The 24,856-nt window shown below is 58.4% G+C and overlaps 1 protein-coding gene across 25 annotated transcripts in view; it reads right to left on the reverse strand.

The window, feature by feature from the left end:
* Positions 1–24,856, reverse strand: part of CAMTA1 (calmodulin binding transcription activator 1) — an 854,855-nt gene that overhangs the window by 80,472 nt on the left and 749,527 nt on the right. For all 25 annotated transcript variants that reach the window (XM_044769588.2, XM_070511183.1, XM_044769593.2 and 22 more), the window contains 3 exons: positions 13,902–14,042; positions 10,592–12,438; positions 4,680–4,806 (listed from right to left, as the gene is read on the reverse strand). In XM_044769588.2, coding sequence (XP_044625523.1) covers positions 4,680–4,806; positions 10,592–12,438; positions 13,902–14,042 — 2,115 coding nt within the window. The remainder of the gene's footprint in view (positions 1–4,679; positions 4,807–10,591; positions 12,439–13,901; positions 14,043–24,856) is intronic.

Here is a 24,856-nt window from a genome sequence, read left to right on the forward strand (position 1 = left end):
ACTGTTTGGGCTCTTGGTTTTCAGCAGCTTACAGACTCGAGGAAGCTGTCCAAGGCAGCTGCTCCCCAGGGCAGTCAAGCTCTGGCTTCCCTCTGAGGACGTCTGGGGCAGACCTCACTTCCCATGGGAAAACCAACTCATTGATCTGTGGCCTCCGTCCATCCCAGGGGTAGGTACTATGCCATTGTCCCTGGAGCAGGTCTTCAGGAAGCCACTGCCCAATGGTGACCAGTGGATTTTTCCCCTGGACTTTCCTCCTGGGCTTGGTCCCTTAGCTCTAGGCCACACGCTGAAGCAATGGCTCCATGGTGGGTGGGGGTCCCATAGGACCTTCCATGGTGCCTCTCTGGTCAGGGATCTCCAGCCAAGTCCAGAACCTCTTGAGGCTCTGCCAGCATCCCCAGGCAGCCCTCCAAGCTCATGGTTGGAGATTTGCCTGGTTTACCAACAGGAAGGAAGGGCGGTCAGAACCCCCCCATTGGAGCCTGCTCAGCTCCGTTCCTCTTAGCAAGTCTCCTGCCCCTCCGCCTGCCCCTGGGGGTCTAAAGGCTTCTCTGTGCCAGATGTCCCAGCTGGAGGATCCTCCTCAACCGCTGCTCTTCTTCCATAAGCTCCTGGCACTCATACAACCTGCAGTGACACTGGAATGGTGGCAGATTCAAAGGCCACCTTCTCCAGAGACACTGAGCGGAGAGGACCAATCACGGACTCCTGGATCTTGGCCCAGAAGCTGGGCTCGTGCAGGCCCATCACACAGGATGCTTCTTCGACTCTCTCAAGCCCTCCCTTGCAGTCAGTCTGTCAGCGAGTTCTGGGTCTATCCGCTTCTCGCCGTCTCAACAGCCACCGCTCTAGTCCAAGCTGCCGTCATTGTTGCCTAGACTCCTGCATCAGCCCCCTGCGGAGGGCAACCTCAGCACACCTGACACCTGTTCCTGCCGGGATGGTGTGAGGGGGCCACCTTCCAATGCCCCGCGTGAAACCAGTGGGAGTGCGTTGCCCAAGGGGAGCCCTCCACCTTAAGTCAGGAAAGATTACCCTGCGCCTCTTCCCACGGTTTCCTCGCTTCTGTTCTTCCTACAACCATTCTCCCACACACCGAGGATCATCTTTTAAAGACATAATTTAGATCAAGTCACTCCTCCACTTAGAACTAATGGCTTCCCGTTGCAAGTAAAACCAAATCAAACTCCTTCCAGTAACTTAGAAGGGTGGAAACCATCCGGTCCCTGCCATCTTCTCCAGCCTTGCAACATTCACCTCCACCCATCTTTACTTTCCTCCCACTTGCCAAACCTCCTCCTGCCTTAGTGCCTTTGCACTTCCTTGGCCCTCTGCCTTGATGCCTTCCCCTCTTCTCATGATTGGCTCCATTTCCTCATTCAGGTCCCGCCTGTGAGGGGCCCTCCCTCCTCAGTCTGTCCAAAGGAAGCCCCTCTTCCCAAGCTACTTTATCCCAGGACCATATTCTGGTGTCCTTCATTTTCTGGTTTTCTGCAGTTATCTTGGTTATTTCTTTGTTTCCTTGTGTGTTTTCTGTCTCCTTCAGTAGAATATAAGCTCATGAGAGCAGCGAGCAGGTCTGTCCTGATCCCCTCTTTATGCCCAGTGCCAAGGTCAGTGCCTGGCTGTTATGGCCCCCCGATAACTGTTTGTTGAATGGGTTGTTTCAAAACACAGGGCACTCACTCTCCTCATTTTGAATTTCACCTTTTGCCTTTGGGGTCCTCCCAGGAATTTGGGGGGGCAGCCTGCTGGTGAAGCCTTCCTGTTGGGGGGCTCCTCCCTCTCCCCTGGAGCCTGGAGTGCTTTACCTGAGTCCAAGTCCTCCTTCAGCACCGCCTCACCCTGAGCTCAGTGCTCCGACTTGGATGTCTCCCTCCAGACCTTGGGGTACTACTGGAATCTTGTAGGAGACAGATTCCTCCCTGTGTGTCTTCTGTGGCCAGTGATGGGGGGAGCTGCCCAGGAAGAACTGCCTTCTTGGTCGAGGTGGAGTCTCTTCACCCATTTTGCCTGAGCAGGTGCACTGGGCGGGTGGGCAGCGACCATTTGTGCCCCCTCTGCCGCTCCCCCAAGTCACTCCCTGGGCCCCCTCCTCCCATGTCATTTCCAGACCCTAAGGTGGCCGGCCTTGTGCTCACAGGCCTCTGAGCCCTTCTTCTCAGTTCTGGCCTCAAGTGTTCCTTCTTCAGGATCAGCTCCAGTTTCCCCAAGCCCTTGGGAGACCCAGGGAAGAGGTCCAGAGCGGCCAGTATCGTCCCCCAGGGTCAGGATTAGGGTTCGGGGCTGCGTCTTGTGCTTTGCTCCATTTCAGGTGCCTACCAGTGCCTGGCAAACCATTTGATGAATGAAGAAATGAATGAGTGAATGCGGGTGTGCACGTATCTGGTGCTGTCTTCCAGAGGGACGTGTTTCAATTTGGGCCTTAAGACAGAGACGTCCAAAGGGATTGGCTGTAGAACAGAATGGTGCTCTAGCAGTGAGACCCGGCTCTCAGTCTGCCTGAGCCCGTGGCTGCTCATCCCTGGGTCCAAGATGCGGTGTTAGAGGAGTCTGAACGACTGGGAGACATGGTGGCCTGGGCAGACTCTCCTGCCAGCTCTGGAGACCCAGAAATGCTCTGGGACTAGGAAAACTGCCTGCCGAGACCCAAACAGCCCTGGTCCCCTCTCCTCACTCCCCCTTGGGACAGAAAGAATGAAAGCCTCACTCATAGAGCCCCTTCAGGAATCGAGCATGTGACCCAGTGCTTCATGAACCTTCCCCCATCTCATGCTCTGGCCCACCTGGCAGCTGGTTTATAAAGATGTAGAAATAGAGGCCCAGAGAGGTCAACCACTGACCAGCCAGATGGTAACTGGCTGATCTGGGATGTGCCGTGGTGTGACTGATTCAGCCCCCAGGAGTTGCCAGGTCCTGGCCTGGGACATCATCCAGAGGGCACGCAAAGGCCAGTCATTTTTTTGGAGGGGTCAAATAACTTAGGACAGGCAAGGTCTGGGTCCTCAGCCAAGCAAGAACCAGGTACAGGAAGTGGCTTCTATTTATAGACCAGGAGAGTCCTGTGCCAGCAGCAGGTGATAAGTGGACAGTTTAATAACATGCTGCCCTGTCCCCCTACCCCGTCAGTGGGGGTGGGGGAGCTGCAGTAGCCACACATAGCTCTGAGCTGCGATAGGCTGACAGCCTGGCTGGCATCTGGGATGGCTGCGCTCCAGGCTGAGCAGGGCTGCTGGGAGCAATAGGGGCTGAGTGGGTCCTCTGGAGCCAGCTAGGCAGCTGGTGGGGGCAGGGCCAGCAGGAAAGGCCACCACGGGCCCCAGCCCTGGCTCCCTGGGACGTTTGTGGTGAAGGAGGTGCTGGGCTCCAGTGGAGGCTGAGCATGTGAGCCCAGCCCTAGAGCATTCTGCTCTGGTGGGCTGCATGGGGAGATGGAGAGAGAGAAGGAAGAATGTTCCATGTGAGCACAAGAGGCCAGGCTTGGGGGGATGGTGCAGGGGGAGGCAGACAACTGGGGTGGTGCAAGGCTCAAGCAGGACCACTTCAGGTGGAACCTGGCACCTGGCACTGGCCAGTTCTGCTCCTGCCCAGGGACTCCTGCCCCGACTTCTCTTCCCAACCCTAGCCCTCCACGGGGAGCATGCTCTCTCCTTTGGAGTCCTCCTGGCTTCAGACAACATGAGGATCCCTCTGCCCTCGCCAACCCCTCATCGTCTTCCTCTTCATTTGTTGCCTGGGCTAGCTGGATAAGCCACCCCTGGAGCTAAGGATGCATGCAAGGGGTCAGCCAGAGGTCTTCCCAACACCACCCAGGGAACAGAAAACATGGGCTCTAGACACAGCTCCCCTCACAAATATCCATCTCCTCCTTGTGATGTGTCAGCCACTTTGTGAGGCCTCGGGACACGTGGTGACTAAGAAAGATACAGACCCTACCCTCATGGCACTGACAGGCCAGTGGGGAGGTAATCATGGCCAAACGTCAAGGACAAGTTGACCAGACAGGGACACCAAGCTAAGTTTGTGATGGTGAAGCCCTGAGTGAGGAGGGCGAAGATCAGAGCCTCAGAGACAGCACACAGGGCTTCTGCTTGAGACTGGAAGTGGATTACGTGCAGGTGCCCTTTCCCGGGCACGGGGTGGATGGCTTCAAATTCTTGAAGGAGTTTGTGCAGATTATTCTGTTTGGCACCCCCATGCCCTGCCGCCCGCCAGGCCTTCTCCATCCCTCTTTGACCTGCTCTGTGCCCCAGGGGCACTGACCCTGTGGACTGACCATGGAGGCATGGGCGGGAGGAGAGACAGCCTCTGACCCCAGATGCAGCTCCCGGTGGGCCCTTGGCCTGCCCACTCTCACCAGTTCGAGGAACCCTTCAGGTCCATGGTCCCGCTATGGCCAGTCCTGGGCGTGTCAGCCTGGCTTACTGGTTGTCTAAGTAGTCCCTTCATCACGTTCTCCTCAGAATCCCAGCTGAGCATGCCCGTGTCCCTGTCTGATATGGGGTCCACAAGCCCCAGAAGATGACATTATAATGGCCCGATCCAGGACCCGCTCCTTCACAGCAGAGGAAAGTGAGGCCCAGAGTAACGATGCCACTTGCCAAGGGTCCTCCCCAGGCCGAGCCCGAGTCCAGTGCTCCAGGACCCCCATCTGTGGCAGGCGGCGGCCTTCTCACCTGGGCAGTAGCAGCGCAGCACGCCGGGCTGAATCAAGGACGCAGGCACTGAGATCTGGTCGAACAGGCAGCTGTAGTTATTGCTGGCTTCTTGCCATGGGCCTGTGATGAGAACCTTCACACCTCCCTGGAGGGAACAGACGTGAGAGGCGAGCGTGAGCCACAGAGGAGGAACGAGGGACGCAGGCCTCACGGCTGCACTGCTCAGACCCCACGTGCTTGTTGAACGTGCAGATTCCCGGTTCCAATAAGCCCTGGCTTTAGAGAACCACTGTTTCAGGATTGCAGCAGAAAGAGGGGGCCTGCAGCCCTCCTGGTCCCTTGGGGGACCCCAGATGCTCCTTGCCTTCCTTAGCTGGCATCCAGCACAGGGGCAGGCAGTTCTGACCCCAGACCCTCTCCTGTGCAACTTTCAGTTCCAGGCAGAAGGGAGCACAGAGTTTTTCAAACCTTTTCAGCCCATGATGCACCTGAGAACTGGCCAGGCGGGACCCCTGGAAGGAAGAGAAGGGGAGCCAGGGGGCTTTCTCTGTCATTTGCTGTGGACAGATGGAGGGAACTCTGAGTTTTGAAAACTGGCCTGAGCATCTTAGTGTCACCCCAGGGACCGGAAGTTCTGGTGGGGAAATGAGGAGAGACCCAGGATCCCCAGGGTATGGTAGAGATGAGGGGGCAGTAGGGAGATGGATGAAAAAGGCAATGAGAAAGATAGCAGAAATAGAAAAATGGAGAAGGAAGGCTCAGAGTTGGAGGGGCTCAGAGATTTCCCTGGGCTGGAGTGAGCCTTAGGGCTAAGGGTTGGGGACAGGGTGGAACTGAGCATCAGCCCCCTGCCTCCAGGCTGAGCCATCGAGGGCACTTGTCTGTGCTGCTGCCCACACGGCTAGAGGGGCCCTCACTGCGCACACACACCACTCACGCAGGCACCGATGGCTTGCAGCCTGGCTGGGGCTGTAGCTGCTCCCACAGGGCAGGAGTGAGGGAATAGGGTGGGAAGAGGATGGGGGAGGGGGCTCAGAGGACCTTGCTCAGCTCAAGGGGAGAGGGCCCTACCCCCAGGGATCCCGAGGCGCCCAGGAGCAGGAGAGCACAGGATAGGTGCTCCCTGACCTCCTGCTGGAACCAGCCAGGATGTGCCCCCAAGCGAGGAGGGTGGCCTTATGTCCCGGTGCCCCGGGTGGTCCTGCTTTATAGCCACCATCCCCTTTTAGTGATTAATAGCACCTCCTGCACTCTATCCTTTCCGGTGTGGACGAGGAGGTGTAATTGCCCTACTCAGGGCTCAGACAGCCGAGGGGAGTGCCCAGTTACTGAGTCAGGGAGGCCTGCCCTGGGGGTGCAGAGTGTGGGGATGCTGGCCTCTCTGGCTCTCCTTGGTGGGCCCACCCCAGGCTCCATCCACCTTTCCCAGCAGGGAGCCAGGAGCTGTCAGGACAGAGTGGAGAGCGCCACCTAGTGTCCAGGCTGGGGAGGGCCGAGAGTGGTGCCTACTTGAGACCAGGGTAATGGAGGGGGTGAGGAGTGAGGACCACAGACAACTTCTTCCCCAACCTCTCTAGGCCGGAGAGGCCAGCCTCCAGCCCCCAGGCTGCTCCCCTGTGCCAGCGAGATGCTCTCCTGCTCAGTCACCAGTTCTTGGGTGGCCTCTCCTTGGCACTGGCCCATCCTTGCCCTGGATGGACCCCCGGCCTCAACATGGGGCTTGCTCCTGAGACTCCTTACAATGTTCCTGGAGCCCTGACCCGGCCCAGGGCTGGGCTTGGGCATCCGTATCTGGAGTGGGTGTTTCCAGGAGGCGAGATGGCTTCTCCACAGCCCAGCACAGAAGAGAGGGTTCCACTACTGAAGGGGTTCTCCCAGACTAGCATGCATCCCACCTGTGCTCTCGGAGGGCCTTCCTCTGGGTTGGGAGGGCTTTGGAGAAATCGCTTCCTTGCTAGGCAATCAAAGTTTGGGGAGCAGCGGAGAGAGCTCAGCACTGGGAGCCCAAAGCAGGAGGCCTGCCCCTGCCCCTCAGTAGCTGTGTGTCCTCAGGCAAGTAGCCCAACCTCTCTGGGTAGCATTTGATTTCTAGGGGCCCCCTGGCCTTAACACTCCCTGGTTCTGATATATGGCTCCATAGGGGGATTTGGAGGTCTGTTGGAGTGGCGGGATGCGGCTGGCATGCTTGGGCCCACGGGCTGGGAGTAGGTACTGGGCTGGGAGGTGTGCCCCATGGCAGAGGTAGAACCCAACTTTGGGATGTCTAGGAGTACCAGAGGCCAGCTCAGGACACGATTCTCCCTTGATCCTGGGAAGTGGAAGAGCAGTGGCTTCAAAAGCCACAGACAGTTACCATGCGAGAAAAAAGGAAAAAAAATAATAACCCCAATCAACAGTTGCTGGCACGAAGCTAGGGCTGCTGTGAGGAACAAAGGGCTGCAGAAATTACTGGAGAACATCGGGACCTTCTCCATGGAAACCACTGCAGGATGGGCTCAGCATCCATCCGTTCAAGGGACGGTCACCATGGCAACGCTCCCCTGGCTGTGCTGAATCTTTGTGATGCGGGCACCTGATGGCTCTAATTGCAGCCTCCTTTGCCCAGTGCAGCAGGAGTGTCAGTGGAGGGAGATAACACAGAGGGGTTAGGGGGAGAGGTGGGGGCATCTGAGGTCTCTGTGCCCTGGGAGTCTTGAGATAAAGGACTCAGATTTCTGATGCACCTGGGGCAGATCCTGGGGCCCAGAGGCACCTCGTGTGTGTGTGTGTGTGTATGTGTGTTGGTGACCAGTTGCAGCCGGAGGTGAAGAGGTGGACAGAGCATAAGAGAAATGGGAGCAGATGGCCCCGCCTTAGCATTCCTGCAAAGTGGGTGGCTGGGCAACATCCAATTTGAAAGCTGGGTGAGGGCATTGAGCAACTGTTTAGCCCAACCCCATATTACAGACTAGGCAGCTTCCCCAGGCCTATGTGTCCTGCTGCAGAGGCCTCCACAAGCTTGGCAGAGCCTGGCTAGAACCGGGCTCCTGACACGGTTGGCAAGCAGGCCTCTTGCCCGCAGAAAAGGGGAGAGGGCAAGGGGCAAGCATGCCAGCCAGGGGGCTGAGAGGGGAGAGAAGGGTCAGGAGAGAAGATGCTGTCTCCTGCAGGAGAACCCAGGAGGGAGTGGTCCCTGCTGCTGGACTGGGGACAGTGACAGGGCTGGGAGAGGACACCGAGGAGGAAGTGGCCACTCAGAGCCCTTGGGGCCTCTGTAGAGGTCTCCCCTGGGGGCCATTTGGCTCCAAAGGGCCCAGCTGGTGGCATCCAAATCAAATCGAATTTGAGCTACTTTTGTTTCGGGGAGCTGGAAGCATCCAGAACTTCTGGAAAACCAGGCTGGACGCTCCCTCTGCCAGGCGCCCGGACCATCCTTCCTCTCCCGTTCCTGTGCTGCCCTCACGTGGCAAGCTGCTGAACTGGCTCCAAAGTACAGCTGAGGGATCTGCCAGCAGTACTCTGTATGGAACAGAGGGTCAGGCCTGCCACGGGCCCCTCACTAGTGCCCCCAGGCCCAAGGAGGCCAGAGTGCAAGCCTAGACTCGTCCAGGGACCTGCACGCCCAGGCCAAAGCCCAGGGAAAGAGGGTTCTTCCTTCCATCCTCCAGCTCCAGGACCCAGGCTCCCGAGGACCAGATCTTCTAGGTCCTAGGGCTTGTGGGGCCTCGAGGCCACCCCTCTTGGCCATTTACAGATAAGGAAACTGAGGCCCAGGGAGCCAGGTCTCAGAGTCAGGACCGAAAGACAGCACTCCGACTCCCAGCTCTGACCTCACTGCACACCAAACCCAGGCCTCCCTCCCTAACCCCCCAAAATTGCCCTGTGAGGGGCAAGCTGCTGGGCAGAGCTGACCTTTCACCCTAAGGGGAAGTGCAGTGGGCGCTGGGAGAACACCACTGAGCTCAGTGTCACTGACGGGGTCACACTGAGTCACACCAAGAGAAAGCCCAGTAGGAATCTCCCGGAATCTTGGGAGGCCAGTGAGGAGGGAAGGTGGAGGTGGACGGAAGAGACAGGTGCTGCCTGAGCACTTTCTTGTTAGTCCCCACAACAACCTGGCGAGGTGAGTGCCATCACTGCCCCAATTCTAGAGACAGGAAGGCAGGTGCCTCGCTCCGGGCCTCCAGTTAGAGAGCGTGGGGCCAGGATTTGAATCCACACTGTCCAGCCCCAGCCCCAGGCTCCTCCCCACATGGGGCAGCTGCCTCTGGACACTCGAGGACTTTTACAAACAGGCTGTACACAGACCCAGTGCAGGGCAGAAGCTGCTCTGCCAGACCCCTGCCCATTCCAGGCTGCTCCCTTCAGGAGGCTGGGCCACTAGTTGGGTTGATGTGGATCTGAGAGCTGGCACTCGTCCACAGGTTGTATCTTAGCTTTGCCATAAAGGAAGGAGGCGAAGGAGGCATGAGCCTCCTGGTCAAGATTGCGACACTGAGGCCCACCATCTAGGTGACCCCTCCGAGGCTGTACACAGTCAACCAGTGAGCCGCCTCTTTGCCACAGCCACGGCAAGAGGACTCGAAAAGGGACACAGTGAGTCATGAGCTGTGATGGCTGCAGAATAATAACCAATGTCCGCCGATTACTTGCTCAGGGCCAAAGACTTTACCAAGCTCACACCTTGCCCTGAGTAGGTAGTGTTATCACCCCCACCTTATAGGTGAGGAAACTGAGGCACAGGGAGGACGAGTCCTGGCGAGCCAGGATCGACCCCCAGGAGCACCCCTGAGACCCACCCTCCTCCACTGGGCCTCACTGTCCCCTTCACCAGGCCCAGGGGAGACTCTGAAGCAGAGAGTGGCTCTGAGAAGTGCTTCACTTTTCAGGACACCCCGTTCACCCAGGCTCCACTCGGGCATCATCCTGGGAGCCCCTGCCAGTGCCTGGGTCAGGAACGTGCGTGGGCTTTGGCCAGCATCCCGCACTGCCTGTGTCTGCATCACTGCCTTAAGACACCTCGTGAGATTCCGGGTCTTTCAGCAGTGCCCTTCCCTGGTGTCCCCGGCAGCAGCCCCCGCCCTAGTGTCTATGGAACGTGGCAGTGGAACCCCGGGAGCTGTGGGCAGCCACTCCCAGGGAGGAAGTGCTGATCTGGGCTGCTCCCCAGGCACCTGGCAGGTAGGCTGGGAGCAGTCGGGGAGCGTGCCCTGGTGCAGCAGGGCATTAAGGAAAGCTCGGGCCCCTCTGTGTCCCTCCTGTGCCATTCTACTTCAGAGAAAGAGCATGGGTTCCTTCCTTAAACATTTGTGCCACCATGGCGTGGCAAGACCTGGGTTTTCCTGCTGTCCTGGGCTTTGGAGCAGTGATTCTCAACATCAGATCTCAGCCCCTGGGAACTGAGACAGCCAGGGGTGGGGTAGGGGGCACAGGTGGGAGATCCTGGGTCGTAAACACGCCTTCGATTTTGCAGAGGCTGGATTTATCCAAGAAACTCTCGTGGAAGACTATTCAGATGCTTTGTACCCCCCCTCTCAATTTGACGGGGATTTGTTTGTTTTTCCTTTGTTTGGTGAAGTAAATCAAGACCAATGGATATGGATGATCCATGGTGATGATTTTCAAATGGCACTTTCAGCAGGATCCTCTCTCCAAAGGGAAAAACAAACCAAAGCAAAACATAGGACTCTTCACCGATAAGCAGGTGACGGCAGACTGCTCTGGTCGGAGCTGGGAGGGCCACCCGGCCTCCAAGGAGACCCCTGACTTTAACGCTACTTGCTCCAGTGAAGACTGAGCACCAGAGAGGCGGAGGTATTTCAAGTGGGGACAGAGGGCGGGGACAGCTTTGTCTGTATGATCCGGTGCCTCACTGAAAGGGATGCCACATCAAGTGAGCTGGCAGGTGGGCAGGTGAGGCGGGTGGGGAGGTGAGGGCAGCAGCAGCTTACCTCCGGGTACGACCACTCTGGGGAGTAGTCGGTCACCATGAACACCCGTCCGCTCTGCTGCAGCATCCCCAGGGTGCCCTGGGCCGAGGCGGCCGAGACCACCTCGGCGACGTGCATGTAGGCCATGGTGCCAGCCCCGCCCTCGGCACTGCTCAGCTGCAGGCTCCCCTGCTGGGGGCTGCAGCAGGGGATGCACATCTCCGCCTGGGTGAAGGGGGCGCGGGCCCCGTCTTCCGACTGTGAGAGGGCCGTGCTCTCCCCCGACACCAGCTGGTGCCCGTAGATGGTGCCGCTGCCCCCCTCCACGGAGATGAAGTCGTTGATCAGGTCAGAGAACTGGTTGCTGAAGGAGATGTCAAAGTGGTCCAGGCTGAGCTCCATGTTGGAGGCATTGCCAAGGCCAGGCTGGGCCACGGGGTAGAGTCCCTGCACCACATTGCCCGGGAGGATGGGGACGCCCCCGGCGCTGCGGATCACCCCGGTGGGCTCGGGCTGCAGGTAGTGTTCAGAGCTACAGGCCTGAAGCTCCCCAGACTTGATCAGGCCCTCACCCCCTTCAGCCACCTGTGAGGTCTCCATGGTGACCTCCCCTTCTGCCCCCATAGCCTGGAAATTGGCCTGGAACTGCATGAGGTGGAGGGAGGAAGTGGACTCTATCCGGGTCTCCACGTGGCCGCTGCAGGAGCTGGTTTGTGACGAGGCCTCTGTTTTTACCGTGGGCATCACAAAGGTGCCCCCAGAGTCACTCAGGCTGCTGTGGGCATTCTGCTCGATGGGGAGGGGTTTGCTGGCGTCCTGCAGGAAGAAGCTGGGGGAGGGGGTCTGGTGGACATGGGGACTGTGGCCGGTCTGGCTGAAGCTGGATGTGTAGTCCTTGTTGGAGTCTATTGCACTGAAGTCCATCTGCTCCAGGGTGGTGCTGGGACTCAGGCCCCCGCCCGACGGCAGGAGGCTGGAGCCCGCAGTGAGGGTGAGGGAGCTGGAGGCCGCAGCCGCCGCGGAGGAGGAGTACGCTTCTTTGGCCATCTGCTGCTCGAAAGAGGTGTCCTCGGTCTTGATCTCCTTGGTGAGGACGGCGGTGAAGCTGAAGCCCCTCTCCACTGGTGGCGAGTGCCGGACGTTGGTGCCGACCATCTCGGCTTTCAGGCCCCCGCCCCCGTACGTCTGGCCCTGCTTTGGGTTATTGAGGAAACAGTCGGGGTCAAAGTTCATGGTGGTTTCTGGAATCTTCCGGCCACCGTCCAGGGTGGTGGAGAGGACCAGCTCTTCGGACACGTTGGTGGGCAGCATCGACAGGCTTTCCGAGCTGCCCGTGGTGGGGAAGGCGAACTTGTGGCCGTCGGAACTCACGGCCAGGACGAGGCCCTGAGAGGCGTCGGGTGAGAGGAGGTGGTGGTTGGGGCCAGCGGTGGGGGACATGGTGTACACGGCCTCGTTGGTGACCTCAGACATGAACACTGTGGCGCTCTGGGACAAGCTCCCCATCACGGAGGCCACCGCCATGCTGGACACGCCTGTGACCACGGGGCTGTCCACCATGTCGGGATCGCTGTTGAGCCCACTGCTGATGGACACAGGGGAGCTCTGGGTGGTGTCAGGGACCTCCACCTGGTTGGTGGAGGAGACCTCGGTGCTGTTCTGGTGCAGCAAAGCCGGCTTGGCCACCTTGCCGTTCCTCTTCTCGCGGCTCGAGCCCTTGCCGTGGCTGTGCTCGTGCTTGCCCTCGGACACGTCATTGTGCTGCACCTCCGAGTGGCTCCCGTACCCGCCAGTCCGTGGCTCCACCTTCGGCGAGATGATGCGGTGTTTGGCACTGTTACACTTGTGGTGCACGCTGCTGCCCGCTCCTGCGGAGGTCAGAAGCACAACACGCATGCGCACACACACACGTGTACACACATGCACACACAAAGAGAGAGTCAGAGCTAGGAGTGCAGTGGACCCTGTTCCTGAGCAGCTGGGACATAGCAAAGTCCAGCCTGGGAGTCCAGGCAGGCCCTTGACCCCTTGGGGCTGGCAGGTAACAGACACTCAGGGTCTTGGACCCACATACCCCAAACTTGGGCTTTCGCATGCCCCGCGTAACCATCCTCCAGACTAGGGGATCGTTCCTTGATGCCCTTTTCTCATAGTAATAGTAGCACCCAGGACATAGGAGGTTGGGAAGAGAAGGCGGAGAGAATGTCATCCGCCAGGAAAATCCTTTCCACCTTCAAGGCAGATGCCATCACTGGAGCGGCTCCTGCCAGAGGGGCTCAGCCTCCGAGGGTGGTGGGGCCCTTCCCCCTTCCCTGAGACTTTCCATGCCTGCTTTTCAGGAAGCCCGCTCCTCCAGACAGTGACCAAAGAGGGTTCTAGACTTTGCTCCAGAGGCAGAAAGGTATTTGGGGCCACCACCTCCATTTAGCTAGTCCGGGTCTGTCGGCAGCTGTCTGTGGGGTAAAATCCTTCTACAACCTGAGCAAGGACAGAGCCCAAACTGACAGTTCAGGGGCGGAGAAGAAAACAGCCTCAGGCGCCGAGTGTGTCCGAGCTCTGGCCAGTCTCCATCAGGGCTCTTCCCCCAGGCGGCCAGGACGGCTCCTCTCTCCCTGTCTCTCCCACTCCGTCATTCTTTTCACCCCATCTGATAAGGGTCACTTTGCTTTTGATAAAAGAGTGAATTCTTTCCCGATCCTGTTACAGCCTCTCCACCAAGATTCCTAAATGCTTGAAGACTTCACAGAGAAGTGACATGACCCCTTAATGGAAATCTCTAATTAAGGCAGCAGAGGGAGTGAAGAATGCACATTTCAAAGAGCAAGTACCATTATCAGAAAAATGGACACAATAGGATGGAGAGCGCAGGACGCTTTCCATTCTTGGAGGAGACAGGGGTTAAAGAAGGAGGTTGAACTTGAGTGGTCCCATTGACTCAGGGCTGATCTCCTTGAAAAGCCCGTGTCGGCCCACTGCCCAGGGACCTGGGCCTCCTGCTGACGACGCCCAAGAAGGTGGGGCCTGGGGGGCACTTGCAGCGGGTGGACGAGGCCCGGGGCCCCGACTCCGTGCACTCCCCAACTCTGCTGCCCCCACTCCTAGAGGGAGCTGACGCTCTGGAAATTGTTCTCCCCTGCCCAGAGTGGGCTGTCCCACCAGCCCCATGGGGCAGGACGAGAATGAGTCTGTCCTGGGTGCCGTGCTGTCGCCTGGCTGAGCCCTCTCCCCTCGATGGACACCCCGGCCACCCCCAAGGAGGAGAGCTGCACCCACTGCCTGGCCGAGCCCCCCTGCCTGTCATGCCCACCTGCCCACCGGGAGCCCCACTCACCCAAGCTGCCAGTGCAGAGGCAATTGTGGGTCCGCGGCTGCGGCTTGGTCTGGTGGCTGTCGAGGATCTGCTGCACCAGCTGCTCCACCGAGAAGCCTGAACTGCTGTTCCCGTTGCTGCAGGTCCACTTGATGCCGTGGACTGCGGGGAGAGAGGCAGAGGGGTGGTCAGAGGCCACGGGGTGCACGGGGAGGTCCTGCGAGGGGTGGGACCCAGGCACTCCCAGAGCTGCAGCAGCCCCTCTCTGCTGAGAGGCTGGCTCTAGGGACCAGCTGAGGCCCTTGAGGAGGGGAGGAGGGAGGAGAGAGGACCAGGCTGCCCCACCAGACCCCCACTCTCCCCGGGAGCTCTGCGTTCTTCCTCTGCCTCCTCTCCTCCCTTCCCTGCAGTCCAGCCTGGGGAGTGGACAGCCCAGAGATGTGCTTTGTTTTCCCAAAGTCCAAGTGCACCAGGGACGATTTTCAAGGGATCCTGGAGTGAAGGAGAAAGGAGGCGAGGACCGGGAGGGAGAGGTGCTGGGAGGCTGAGCTACAGCCCAGGGACTGAAGCCAATGCCCAGGGCTCCAGGAGGGACCCAGGCCACTGGGAGGGAGCTCCTCCCAGACCACGGTGGAAGCAGGTGGCCTGGGAGGAGAAGCAGGGCACCAGGTCACGCTCAGGAGAGGCCAGTGGCTTGGACAAAGCAAGAACAATCTCCTTTCTCCTTTGGCTGAGCTTCTCACACATGGACTCCAGGGGGAGAACTGTCACAACTGCTCTTGCACTGTGAGGGGCTCCAGAATGCAGACACACAAGGACGCAGTCTACACAGGCTACACAGCGGGGGGAGCTGGGTTGGATTCAGACTTGAATTTGAGTCCAGGTTTTGGTCTTTACTTGCTCTGTGAATTTGGGCAAGTCACTAAACCTCTCTGAGCCCCAGTTTCCTCATCTGTAAAATGGGAAAATAATAGCATCTGCCTCACAGGTGGCCAGGTGGAAACCTGATGAACCTGCCTGTCACTTCACGTGTACCCGACAAAGAACAGCTGTTGTCACAACCATTAAAAGTGATGATGGTGATGGTGGTGATGACAGCAGTCACGGTGATGAAGGTGACACGCAGCGGGCGATGCTGGCCTTGCCCTGCGGCTTGGCTGATGCTATGGGAACTGGGCTTGGGGAAGGAAGCTTCGTGCTGTGGAATCTGTGGATGGCTCAGCCTTGGAACGCTGAGGGGAGAGCTCCACGGCGGTCATCCAGTCATGCCTCTGTTCCTTGTCACACCTGTGTGCAGAAGTTCAGTGCTTTTTAGAGAAAAGCCCGTGTGAGGGTTGTGATCTGCCAGGAACCCCTTGCAGGTGCTGCTTTCCTTCTCTGGGCACCTGCCCAGGTGTTCATTTGCGGTCCTCACCCTCCGCTCCGTTCTGACAAGGTCCTCCAGAGGCTCGGGGCTCTTCTTCCTGTACCTTCGCCAGCGCTGGGGCCCACAGCCCTCCTCCCAGCGGGTCCTGGATTCTGGCGGGTCATTGGGAGGGGTGGGGTTGCTGAGTGGTGCTGTCCCCGAGCTAGTCGAGGATTTGAAGTCGTGTGTGTCTGTTCAGAGTGCTACATGATGGGCACGTGATGGGGGCGTGGAGTTGACAGCCCACCCTTCCGCAGGTGGGCAGTGCCTCTGCCTCGGGATCCCTAGGGGAATTCTCTGCCGGCCCTAAGAGGCCTGGGCTCCTGCTGGCTCAGGCCCACCTTGTCCCCGGCGGCTGGAGGGAAGGGACAGGCTAGGGTTTTGCCAACCTCATCAGAGCTATGGAGCCCTTTTCTCAGAGAAACTTCTACCTGGAAATCCAATATGGAAATCAGATAACAGCAGAAGGGCCTGGCTGAGGCAGGAGTGAGGGCTAAGGGACCTCCAGCCAGTCCCTGTGCCCGGGTTCCCCTTGGCTGAGGACCTTTTTCCAGAATCCTCATTTTATAGATGAGAAAACAGAGTCTGGGGGTGCCAGATGGCAGGACTCAAGGATCTCCCCCCCGCCCCCTGCCCCTCCCCCACCCCACACTGCTGCACATGCAGATGGCTTGTCCCAGCTGTCCGTCCCCTGCCTCAGCACGGAGATTCTGATGTCCTCGGTCTGGGCTGGTGCCCAGGCTTTTTTTCGAGCTCCCCAGGAGTTCCTCACATGAAGTCAGGATGGCCAACACACAGTTCAGTCCTAAGCTTAAGATCTGCAGAGACACCTCCAGAGCTCACCGTTGGTGGTGCTTCTACATACGGGGGCCTTTGGGCAGAGGCTCCATGCAAAGCCAGAGCAGGTATTCTCAGGGAGAACCCCCATGGAGTCTGAACTTGGCTCTTGGAGAGATGAGCTGTGCTCAGGGCAGCCCCACCTCCGGCTTCTGGTCATGCGACCGCACCCCACCCCATGGTCTTGGGGCTCTGTAGGCTCGCTGATCCTGTGAGTGGCAGCTGCCTCTGCTGGAGTCTTCTGCCTGGCATTTCTGACCAGGGCCCCTATTTGCAGTGACCACTGCCGCTCAGCCCAGGCTTCCTCTCCAGCTCCCGTGGGGGTGTGGCTACTGCATTCTCTCTGCCTCTTGCTCTCCTCCTTATGTTGTGAAGGTTATAAAATGAAAACCCAGTGAAGGGTGACAGATTGCAAGCAGAGAATTTCTGGATGCTTAATGCAAATTACCCACTGTCTTGGCACATCCAGTATGCAGATCACCTCCCCTCCCTGGGGTGGGGGAAGCCCCTCCTCCGAGGTGGTGAGCTGTTAGTACTGAATATCAAATACTATCAAGACGGCTTTTAACATGTCACGCTCTGCTTCCCGACACGTAAGGAATCAGCGGGAAGGAGATTTCTATAGGGAAAAGAGCGCTTTGTGGAAGGAAGGTTAATAAACGCGCCGGCCGTGCCTGCCCCAGCCCTGCCCCAGCCCTGCCCCCTTCGTGGAAGCAGCAGAAGGAAAAGCGCATTAAAAGTACACTCAATTAAATGTGGGGTCATGACCTGGGGGGGAGAGACAGAGAGAGAAAAGGGAATTCCCAAAAAACGACCTCCTGCTGGCTCTGCGTCTCATCTGTCCCCTCTGCTCACTGAGTCTTGGTGGAGGGCACCAGGCTCCTCGCCCGGAGGATGTCCTGAGCGTTCCAGCCCAGCCTGTGCCAAGTCTCAGGCAGAGGGGCCCTCTCTTCAGCTCCCTGTGCACATGGCCTGGGGGGTGGTCCCTGGGCTGCACAGGTGGTGGAGGGGGGCCTGTGTGCCCAGGGAGGCCGGGGCAGGGGAAGGTGCCAGAGAGGGAGAAGGTGAGCATAGCTCCCCTGTGGCCTGCACAGGACAGGAGGGCCACGCTGGCCATTGGAAAGTCAGGTGCTGAGGGGTGCTCCCATGGCTCCCCCAGAGGTCTCGCTGCTGCTCTGGATTGGCTCTGGTGGGGCTGCCTGCAGCATGCCCCGTGGGAGGACTGGTCTGCTGAGCTGAGGCTGCCGTGGCTGTCGCAGGAACCCACCGGCCACCGCCATGTTGACCTGGCCTCGACTCGACACTTACACTAATTACCACCTGGGGCTAGGCAGCAGCGCTTCCACTAATATGAATAATCAAAATGAAATCATGACAACAGCATGTGGCCATGCTTTGGAGAGCATCTTCTGATGAACGATTTACCCAAGAGGCCGCCAACTGCTGGGAAGAGTAACGGAGATCTGGAAGAGAGGGCTGGGGGGAGGTGTGGGGTGAGTCCCCACGTGGGGCCGCTGCCAGCCAAGGGCCTCTTGGGTTATGGCTGCTCTGACCCAGCCTCAGGGGACAGGTGGAGAGCCGGCTAGCAGGCTCGGCCTGAGCCCAAGTCGAGCATTCCCCTGTCACCCCATATGGACAGAATCATGTCCCCCAAAATTGTTAGGTTGAAGCCCTAACCCCAGTGTGACTGTATCTGGAGACAGGCCCTTTAAGGAGGTAATTAAGGTTTAAGGCGGTCATGAGGGTGGGGCCCTGATCTAATAGGACTCAGGTCCTTATAAGAAAAGGAAGAGACACCAGGAGTGTGTGCGCACAGAGGAAAGGCCACGTGAGGACTGAGCAACAAGGTGGCCATCTGAAGCCAGGAAGAGGTCTCACCAGAAACCAAGCCTGCGGACACCTCCTTCTAGGCTCTCCAGCCTCCAGAATTGTGAGAAACAAGTGTCTGTTGTTTAAGGGCCCTGTCCGTGCTATGCTGTACGGCAGCCAGAGCAGACTAATCCAGATCCCGTCGGGGCTCAGGCCGCCCCTTCCCCGGGCTCCGGGGCTGGAGCCCTGCAGGCCCCTTGGAGAGACCCACCCTGCCCTGTGCACTGCACACCTGGGGTGCGCGTGTGTGTACGTTCAAGGGGTCCTGATCTCAGGGACTTTCCTCCCTCCTCTGCCACTTTCAATCGCACCCTTCTTTCCAGCACAGCCCGGTTCAAGCCTCACCTCCCCCTGGAAGCCTTTCTGGCTACTCTGGCCCTTGTCCTCCTTGGAGCCAGAGTTTGAATCTTGCTTTTTCTCCCCAAAGCCTCCCGGTACGTAGTTGTATATTTTAGTTGTGGGTCCTTCTAGTTGTGGTATGTGGGATGCCGCCTCAACATGGCCAGATGAGTGGCGCCATGTCCACGCCCAGGATCCGAACCAGCGAAACCCTGGGCTGCCGAAGCAGAGCGCGAGAACTTAACCACTCGGCCATGGGGCTGGAACCCAGAGATTAAATCTTGAGAACAGGCCTTGCTGGGCTGTTCACTGCTCTATGGTCCATGCTCACAGCAATGCCTGGCATAGAAAGGGGCCAGAAGAGACTGGCTGAGCGAATAGACAAATGGACAGTTTCTCCGTCAATCATCCCTTCTCTAGCACTGTTCTCTTTCTGTTTCATTGGTTCATTACTTCCCCCAATAAGCTGTAAGCAGACTCACATGTCAATAATAATAATAACAAAAAATAATACTTATCGAACTTACTCTATATGCCAGGTACTGTCCTAGATTCTTTACGTGTTGACTCCATCACAAAATGAAATAAATCACAGTATTCTCTACCCCCTGTTGAGCCTTTACTGTGCACAGGGCACTGGGCAGTGGTTCTCCAAGTGCGGTCCCATCACCTGGGATCATGTGAGAAACGCACATTCCCAGGTCCCACCCAGACCCACTGAGTCAGAAATTCTGGGCATGGGGTTCTGATCTGTGTCCTAACAAGCCTCCAGGGGATTTGATGGGGGTCGAGTCTGAGACCCCCCCCCCCCCGGTATAGAGATAACATCTCTAATCTCTCAACAATCCTTTGAGGAAGAACTATCGTCCCATTTTATTAATGTGAGAACCAAGGGTTAGGAAAGTTATGTAACTTGGCCAAGGTCACACAGCAAAGTGGGGGCGAGCAGGGGTTGAAAAGGGTAGCTCTTTCCAGTGAGCCCTGCGCCCCCAGGGTCTTCCCAGCCTGCACGCCTCCAGGGACTGAGGACCAGCTGGATTAGTGGGCGGAGCAGGGAGAGCTACCCCAACAGGAGGTCAGATTCCTTCCACTCGCAGCGAAACTCACTTCACTTTCTCCAGAGGGCATCTGATTTCCTGCGGGCGCTGGCGACTATGCAGGAAACCTGGAAACCTGGGGCTGGCCAGGTGCTGTCCCCCCAGCCCGCCACCCACCCTGCTGTCTCCTGCCCTCTCTGACTGTGGGGGTGCCGACTGCCTCGTACGGCCACCCACGTGGGCTGGGGGAGGGGAGGGTGCAGAAGCTCTGAAGCTGCTGGATCCTCCCTCCTGATTTCCCTCCCTTGGGGCCAGGCCAAGTGGGCAGCCAGGCTGGAGCGTGCAGCCACTCAGCTGGAAGGGCGACCCAGACCGTGGCTGAGGAAACTCCCCTTTGGCCTCCAAGGGTGCAGGGCAGGAGATGGGGTCAGGACTTGCGCGGAGCTGCTCTTGCAAGATCAGGAGCCAGCAAGGGAGGGAGGCAGAAGGAGATCCAGGGGAGGCCTGTGCGAGGAGAACGTCTCAGCCTCTGACCTGGGCAGCTGGGGTTCCCGGAGGAGGGCTTGGCCTCGTTCCTTGTGGCTGACTGGGCTGCCCAGCTAGGGATGCGTCCAGGTGGAATTTCTACGAAAGATGGGGAACCCGAAGACTCCTCCCAAAGCATGTGGGATTCTTGGGGGCAGCATTTGGCTCTGAGATGGGGGCTCCTTGCCTGGATTTCCAGTCATTGGGGGTGCCGTGGGGGTGAAGAGGGGACCCACCAAGTCACAGATGCCCAGGGCGGCCTCCCCTTGGTTGTCTGCAGAGGACATAAACGTTCATTGCCGACGTGGCTACCCTAAGCAGTGGTGGAATTTAATGAAGGGCACGGCGGGCCTCTGAGCTCAACGCCCCAGCTAGCCGTAGGGAAGATGGGGCTGAGATCCAGAGACATGGAGAGCCTGCAGGAGACGTGCCTGGGGTCAGGGCCCCAGCGGCTGCAGCTCCTCTCCTCCCACTTGTATGATCAGAAGGTCTTCGATTCCTCTCGGCCTCAGTTTCCTCGTCTGTAACGTCGGTGCCTCACCTGACCGCACGCCACTGCTCCCCAAAGGACTCTAAAGACAAACAGGTAAGTGGGGCCCACGCCCAGGGTTCCGGCTCTGTGGCATCCACAGAGGGTCTGAGCAGGCCAGGGTCCCAGGCCCCGAGGGAGACATGCTTTCTGCTCTGAAACGTCTTGCCTGGAAGGCTTTGGAAAAGGATTGAACACGGAGTCAGAAAGGAGAACCCTGGACGTCCCCTCGCCCTGCAGCGGCCCTGGGAGCTGGTGAGAGCTAGCCGCCTGCCCCTCTTTGCTCTGTGGGGCAGTAACTTCTAGCAGTACGACAGGGCACGTTGGCTAGAGCTTGCGTCACTACAGAACCGCCTGCTGGAATTGACATTTGGCTTTCTCTGCACGGGAAGGGATTTCTTGGCGCTGTGGTGAGCAGGTGACAAGTGGCATGTTAGTGACAAAGCTAATCCCTTCCCTCCCGGGGAACAGAGGCCTGTGGGGGGCCCCTTCCTCCTTGTCCCCATCAGTCTGGGCTCAGCCAGTACTCTTGCCCAGGTACTCAGTACCCAGTAAGGACCCATAAAGAGGGTGACCATTTAACTTGCTGTGCAGACAGGTCACCTTGGAGACTGAAGGGGCGTTGTCATCATTTGTCTGGACCATGGTATAAACGGGGATGCTCCCAGGCAACCCTGGGCGAGTGGTCACCCTACTTAGGAACCACATGATGGAGGCCGGCGGCAGAGGGGGCTGCCAGCGCCTCTGACGACGTGAATGAGAGGGTTTGCAATCCTCTGAGTTGTTGACACGAGAAGGCTGTCTCCATGGCAACAAGGTCAATGGGAAATGGCAGCCGCGTTGGTTTAATTTCCACTGTATTCTTGTTGACAGGAATAAAGGCCCTGCTTCTGATTTCTTGGTTCAATGGGATAAAATTTTCATTAGATTTAACTTCTCATATCCAGACACCCACATACTATTCAATTTCCCCATCTCACCCTCAACTCGCATTCTCCCATTGGTCCTGAGGACAACGTTTCCAGAAATCTCATTTCGAGGAGCGTGGAGGCGTGTGCGCGCGGGGAGACGTGTGTGCCGTGTCCCGAATGGGCTTGCAATTCCTGGTTCTGAACGTTTGGGGACGTGGGGGACCAAGACCCCCCTGCCCTCCTTTCCGTCTTCCACCAGGAGGCACAGGCCCTGGGTGAAGGCAGGGGCCTGAGAACGCGATGGGGCCGCCGTCTTCTTTCAGGTGGGACCGACGTGGCTCCTCAAAGGTGAGGCGCAGGGAGAGGAGCTGCCTCATCAGGCGCCAGCGGGGGCGGCTCAGGCCGTTGCAGCTCCGACCTCAGGAATTTCAGGCCACGTGGGGAGGGCGCTCCTGGCGCCTGCGCACTTGGCCTCACAGGCGATGCCCGCAGGGCTCCAAGACATCAAAAGCAGCCTTGGCGGAAGGTTTCCGCGCCCCTGACCTGCTCCCGGGGCCAAGGATGTGGCACTGCGGAGCTGCTCGAGGCTCCGAGTCTCCTCCTGATTCGCTCAGCGGCACTGTTATCAAGGCTTCGGCGACAGCGTGGGTGTGCCCGAAGCTCTCTGACGGTGTCCTAACGCCAGAAGCGCGATGTGGCAGGGAGAGAAGCCGTTATCCCACATCCGGGAGCCACGTGCACTCTGGAATCCTCTTCTCCCCATTTGGCCTGACTGCAGCCCACTCTCCCGGGCCCTGCTCAGGGGCAGAGGTGGCAGGAGTGGCCACCTGTCTGAGCAGCTCCTCCAGGCCACTGTCAGCGGGGACAGGGGACCAAGGGGGATTTTGGAGGGTCTCCATCTTGCTTCTCGCGAGACCCCCGGTTTGCAAGGGCCCTGGACTCAGACACCTCCTCCACGTGCCCAGAGGTGGCGCTCGCAGGGACACAGGCGCCATTGAAGGGGCCGCCACTTGGCTCCTCACTATGTGGCCCAGAACCTTCAATTTTCAAAGCGAAATTGAAAATCTGGAGATTTAAATGTTGGCAGTGAATTCTAAGTTTAACCAAACCGCCCCAGACTGAGTGGGGCTGTGCGGGCTCCGGGTGGCAGTCAGGCACAGGGCCTGGTGGGACTGCGGCATCCACCACACCGGGGCGCGGGGCGCTCCATCAAAGCTCAGTGAATCGGCGGATGGTTAAGACAGAGCCGGGAATCCGTAACAGCAGGGCGTGATGGCGCCCAAGCAGCCCTGAGGGGCAAGTAGCCAGGGAGAGACAGGAAATCAAAAGAAGTATTTCTCTTTTAGTTCTACTTGGGGGCCAAAGCAGCTAAGTAAAATGTCACCTGAGGGAGAAGGCACGTTCGCAAAACAAGCCGGATCCTCCCAGCAGAGCAGGAAAAGGAGGCGAGCCCCAGACTAAAGCAGGCTTGCTTTGATGCCCACTGCCCGCCCCCTCCGTGCCAGGCTGAGGGGTGCCGGGAACGTGTCCTGGCAGGAGCGGGGGACCGAAGGGGGCCATCCTTCCTGCTCCCCGTGCAGCTCCTAACCAAAGGGACGAGCAAAATGGGCAGGAAAACCTTCTTCAGGCCCTTCTGTCCTGTCCTCGCCTCCCAGTGACTCCGAATCCTGTGAACAAAGGCAGCGAGCGCGGCAGAAACTCATGGGCCTTGCAGGCTCCATCCACTGGCGGGCGCCTCTACTCTTAGGGACAGAGCTGCCGTCCTGGGCCCTGGGCCCACCGTGGGCACTCTGACGTGCTTCCCTTCAATGGCCCTCCATAGTTTCTCATGAGTTCAAGTCAGTAAGTGTCTGGCAAGACCCCATTTTGTGCACAGCACTAACATCTAAGTTTCAACCCAAGGAAACTTCTAGGTTAGCATGTCTTAACCCAGAGTCTATGGAAAGACCTTACGGGATCTTGGAACACCCAGAAATTATACACCAAATTCTTTGTGCATGTTCGAGATCAGCATCACCTCCAGTACCTGCCTCTCTCCCACCTGGATTTGAGAACCAGCTGATGCTCAGAGCCTGGGGCCCCTCAAAGGTGATTCACGATAGGGATCCTTGGGTGGCCTCGCACTGGAGCCTGCTGTAGGTTGGGATCTCTCAAAAAGTATGAGAATGTTGCTTGTTAAAAAATTCAGGTTCCTAGGGCCCACGCCAGACCCATGGAACCAGAATGTGTTGAGGGATGGGGTGGGGGGCTCTAGGCGCCTGCTTTTCATCTACCTGCCTGGGTGGTTCAGATGTGGACGATGCTCTTGGCACTGAGCCAACATCTCTGTCCAGGCTTTGCTGGTCCTTGATGATTGGGGGTAAAGCCACAGCTGCCGTGACTCCCCGTGAGGAGCTCCAGTGGCTGGCAGCCCGGGCATGCCCAAGCTTGCTCCTGACTTCCGGTCCCTCTCTCCCATCCTGGGAGTCTCACTTTAGACGCAGGGTCACTGGAAAATTCTTCCAAGCGAACATTTCTGGCCAGAAAGAAACACTAACCCTTTCTGACAACAGCTGCCCTTTCCTTTTCCAGTCTCCCCCTCACCCCTACCTTTCACCTTCCACCTCAGGTTGCCCACCCCTGCAGCTGTGTGGGGCAAACAGCTTTGCGACCTGCATTGCTGACTGTCCCTCCATCTCCCAGACTCTGGCTGAGAGTTGGGAGCATGCGCCCCTCGTCAGGGCGAAGCTGCTGGCTCCCCCGCCTTGCGCCAGCCGGGTGAGGTCTGATCAGGATAGACCAAAGCAGAGAGGAGAGGTGGTGTACGTGCCTCTCCCTACCCCTTTCTGCTTGTTCCAGCCCCACCCAAAAACCACCACTCCAGAATCACCAAACAGGCCCAAGACACCCCCCACCACATCCCAGACACGAGGTCCACAGACCGGTCTGGACGGTGACCCCTGTCTGCTGGCTCCTGTCTCAGGCTGGAGAGTGCGGCTCCTCCGGAGGGCTCGCGTCTCTGAGCCGCTCTGCTGCCATGGGCCACCAGGTGGCGCTAGTTGACCAGGAAAGGGTTGAGTGAAGGGCTGGGAAAGGAAAGCCTTTGTTGATTTTACTTCTTGATATTCTATAATCACCAGGATTACAATCTAAGCAAAAAAGCAAAACAAATAAGCACTTCCCCTCTTACTGGATCTTTGGTCTTTGTCTGGAAAATTATGAGCAAACAGCAGACACATTGACTATACAGCCCAAGGCTTGGTTTGGCCACATGGAGGGCCTCTGGACCAGTGGAGGAGGTGGGGGGCAGGCTATGGAGATTGAGGGCTCTGCTGGCTTACCATGCGGAGCGCGGAGCTCCTGGAAGAGGCAGGCGCATGCTCATCAGCCACGTCAGCCACTCCTTGGCAATATGGGGTTCCCTGTCTCCAGCCACCCTAGCTGTTGCCGGATCCCTGGTGGCTGCTGCATCAGCCTTACCAGAGCATGGAGGCTCGGAGCTGGTCTTCCAGAGGGCACGTGGCAAGGGGCTGAGACCCTGGCTC

Source organism: Equus asinus, chromosome 5 (assembly GCF_041296235.1).
Source record: "Equus asinus isolate D_3611 breed Donkey chromosome 5, EquAss-T2T_v2, whole genome shotgun sequence".
NCBI classification, from domain to species: domain Eukaryota; kingdom Metazoa; phylum Chordata; class Mammalia; order Perissodactyla; family Equidae; genus Equus; species Equus asinus.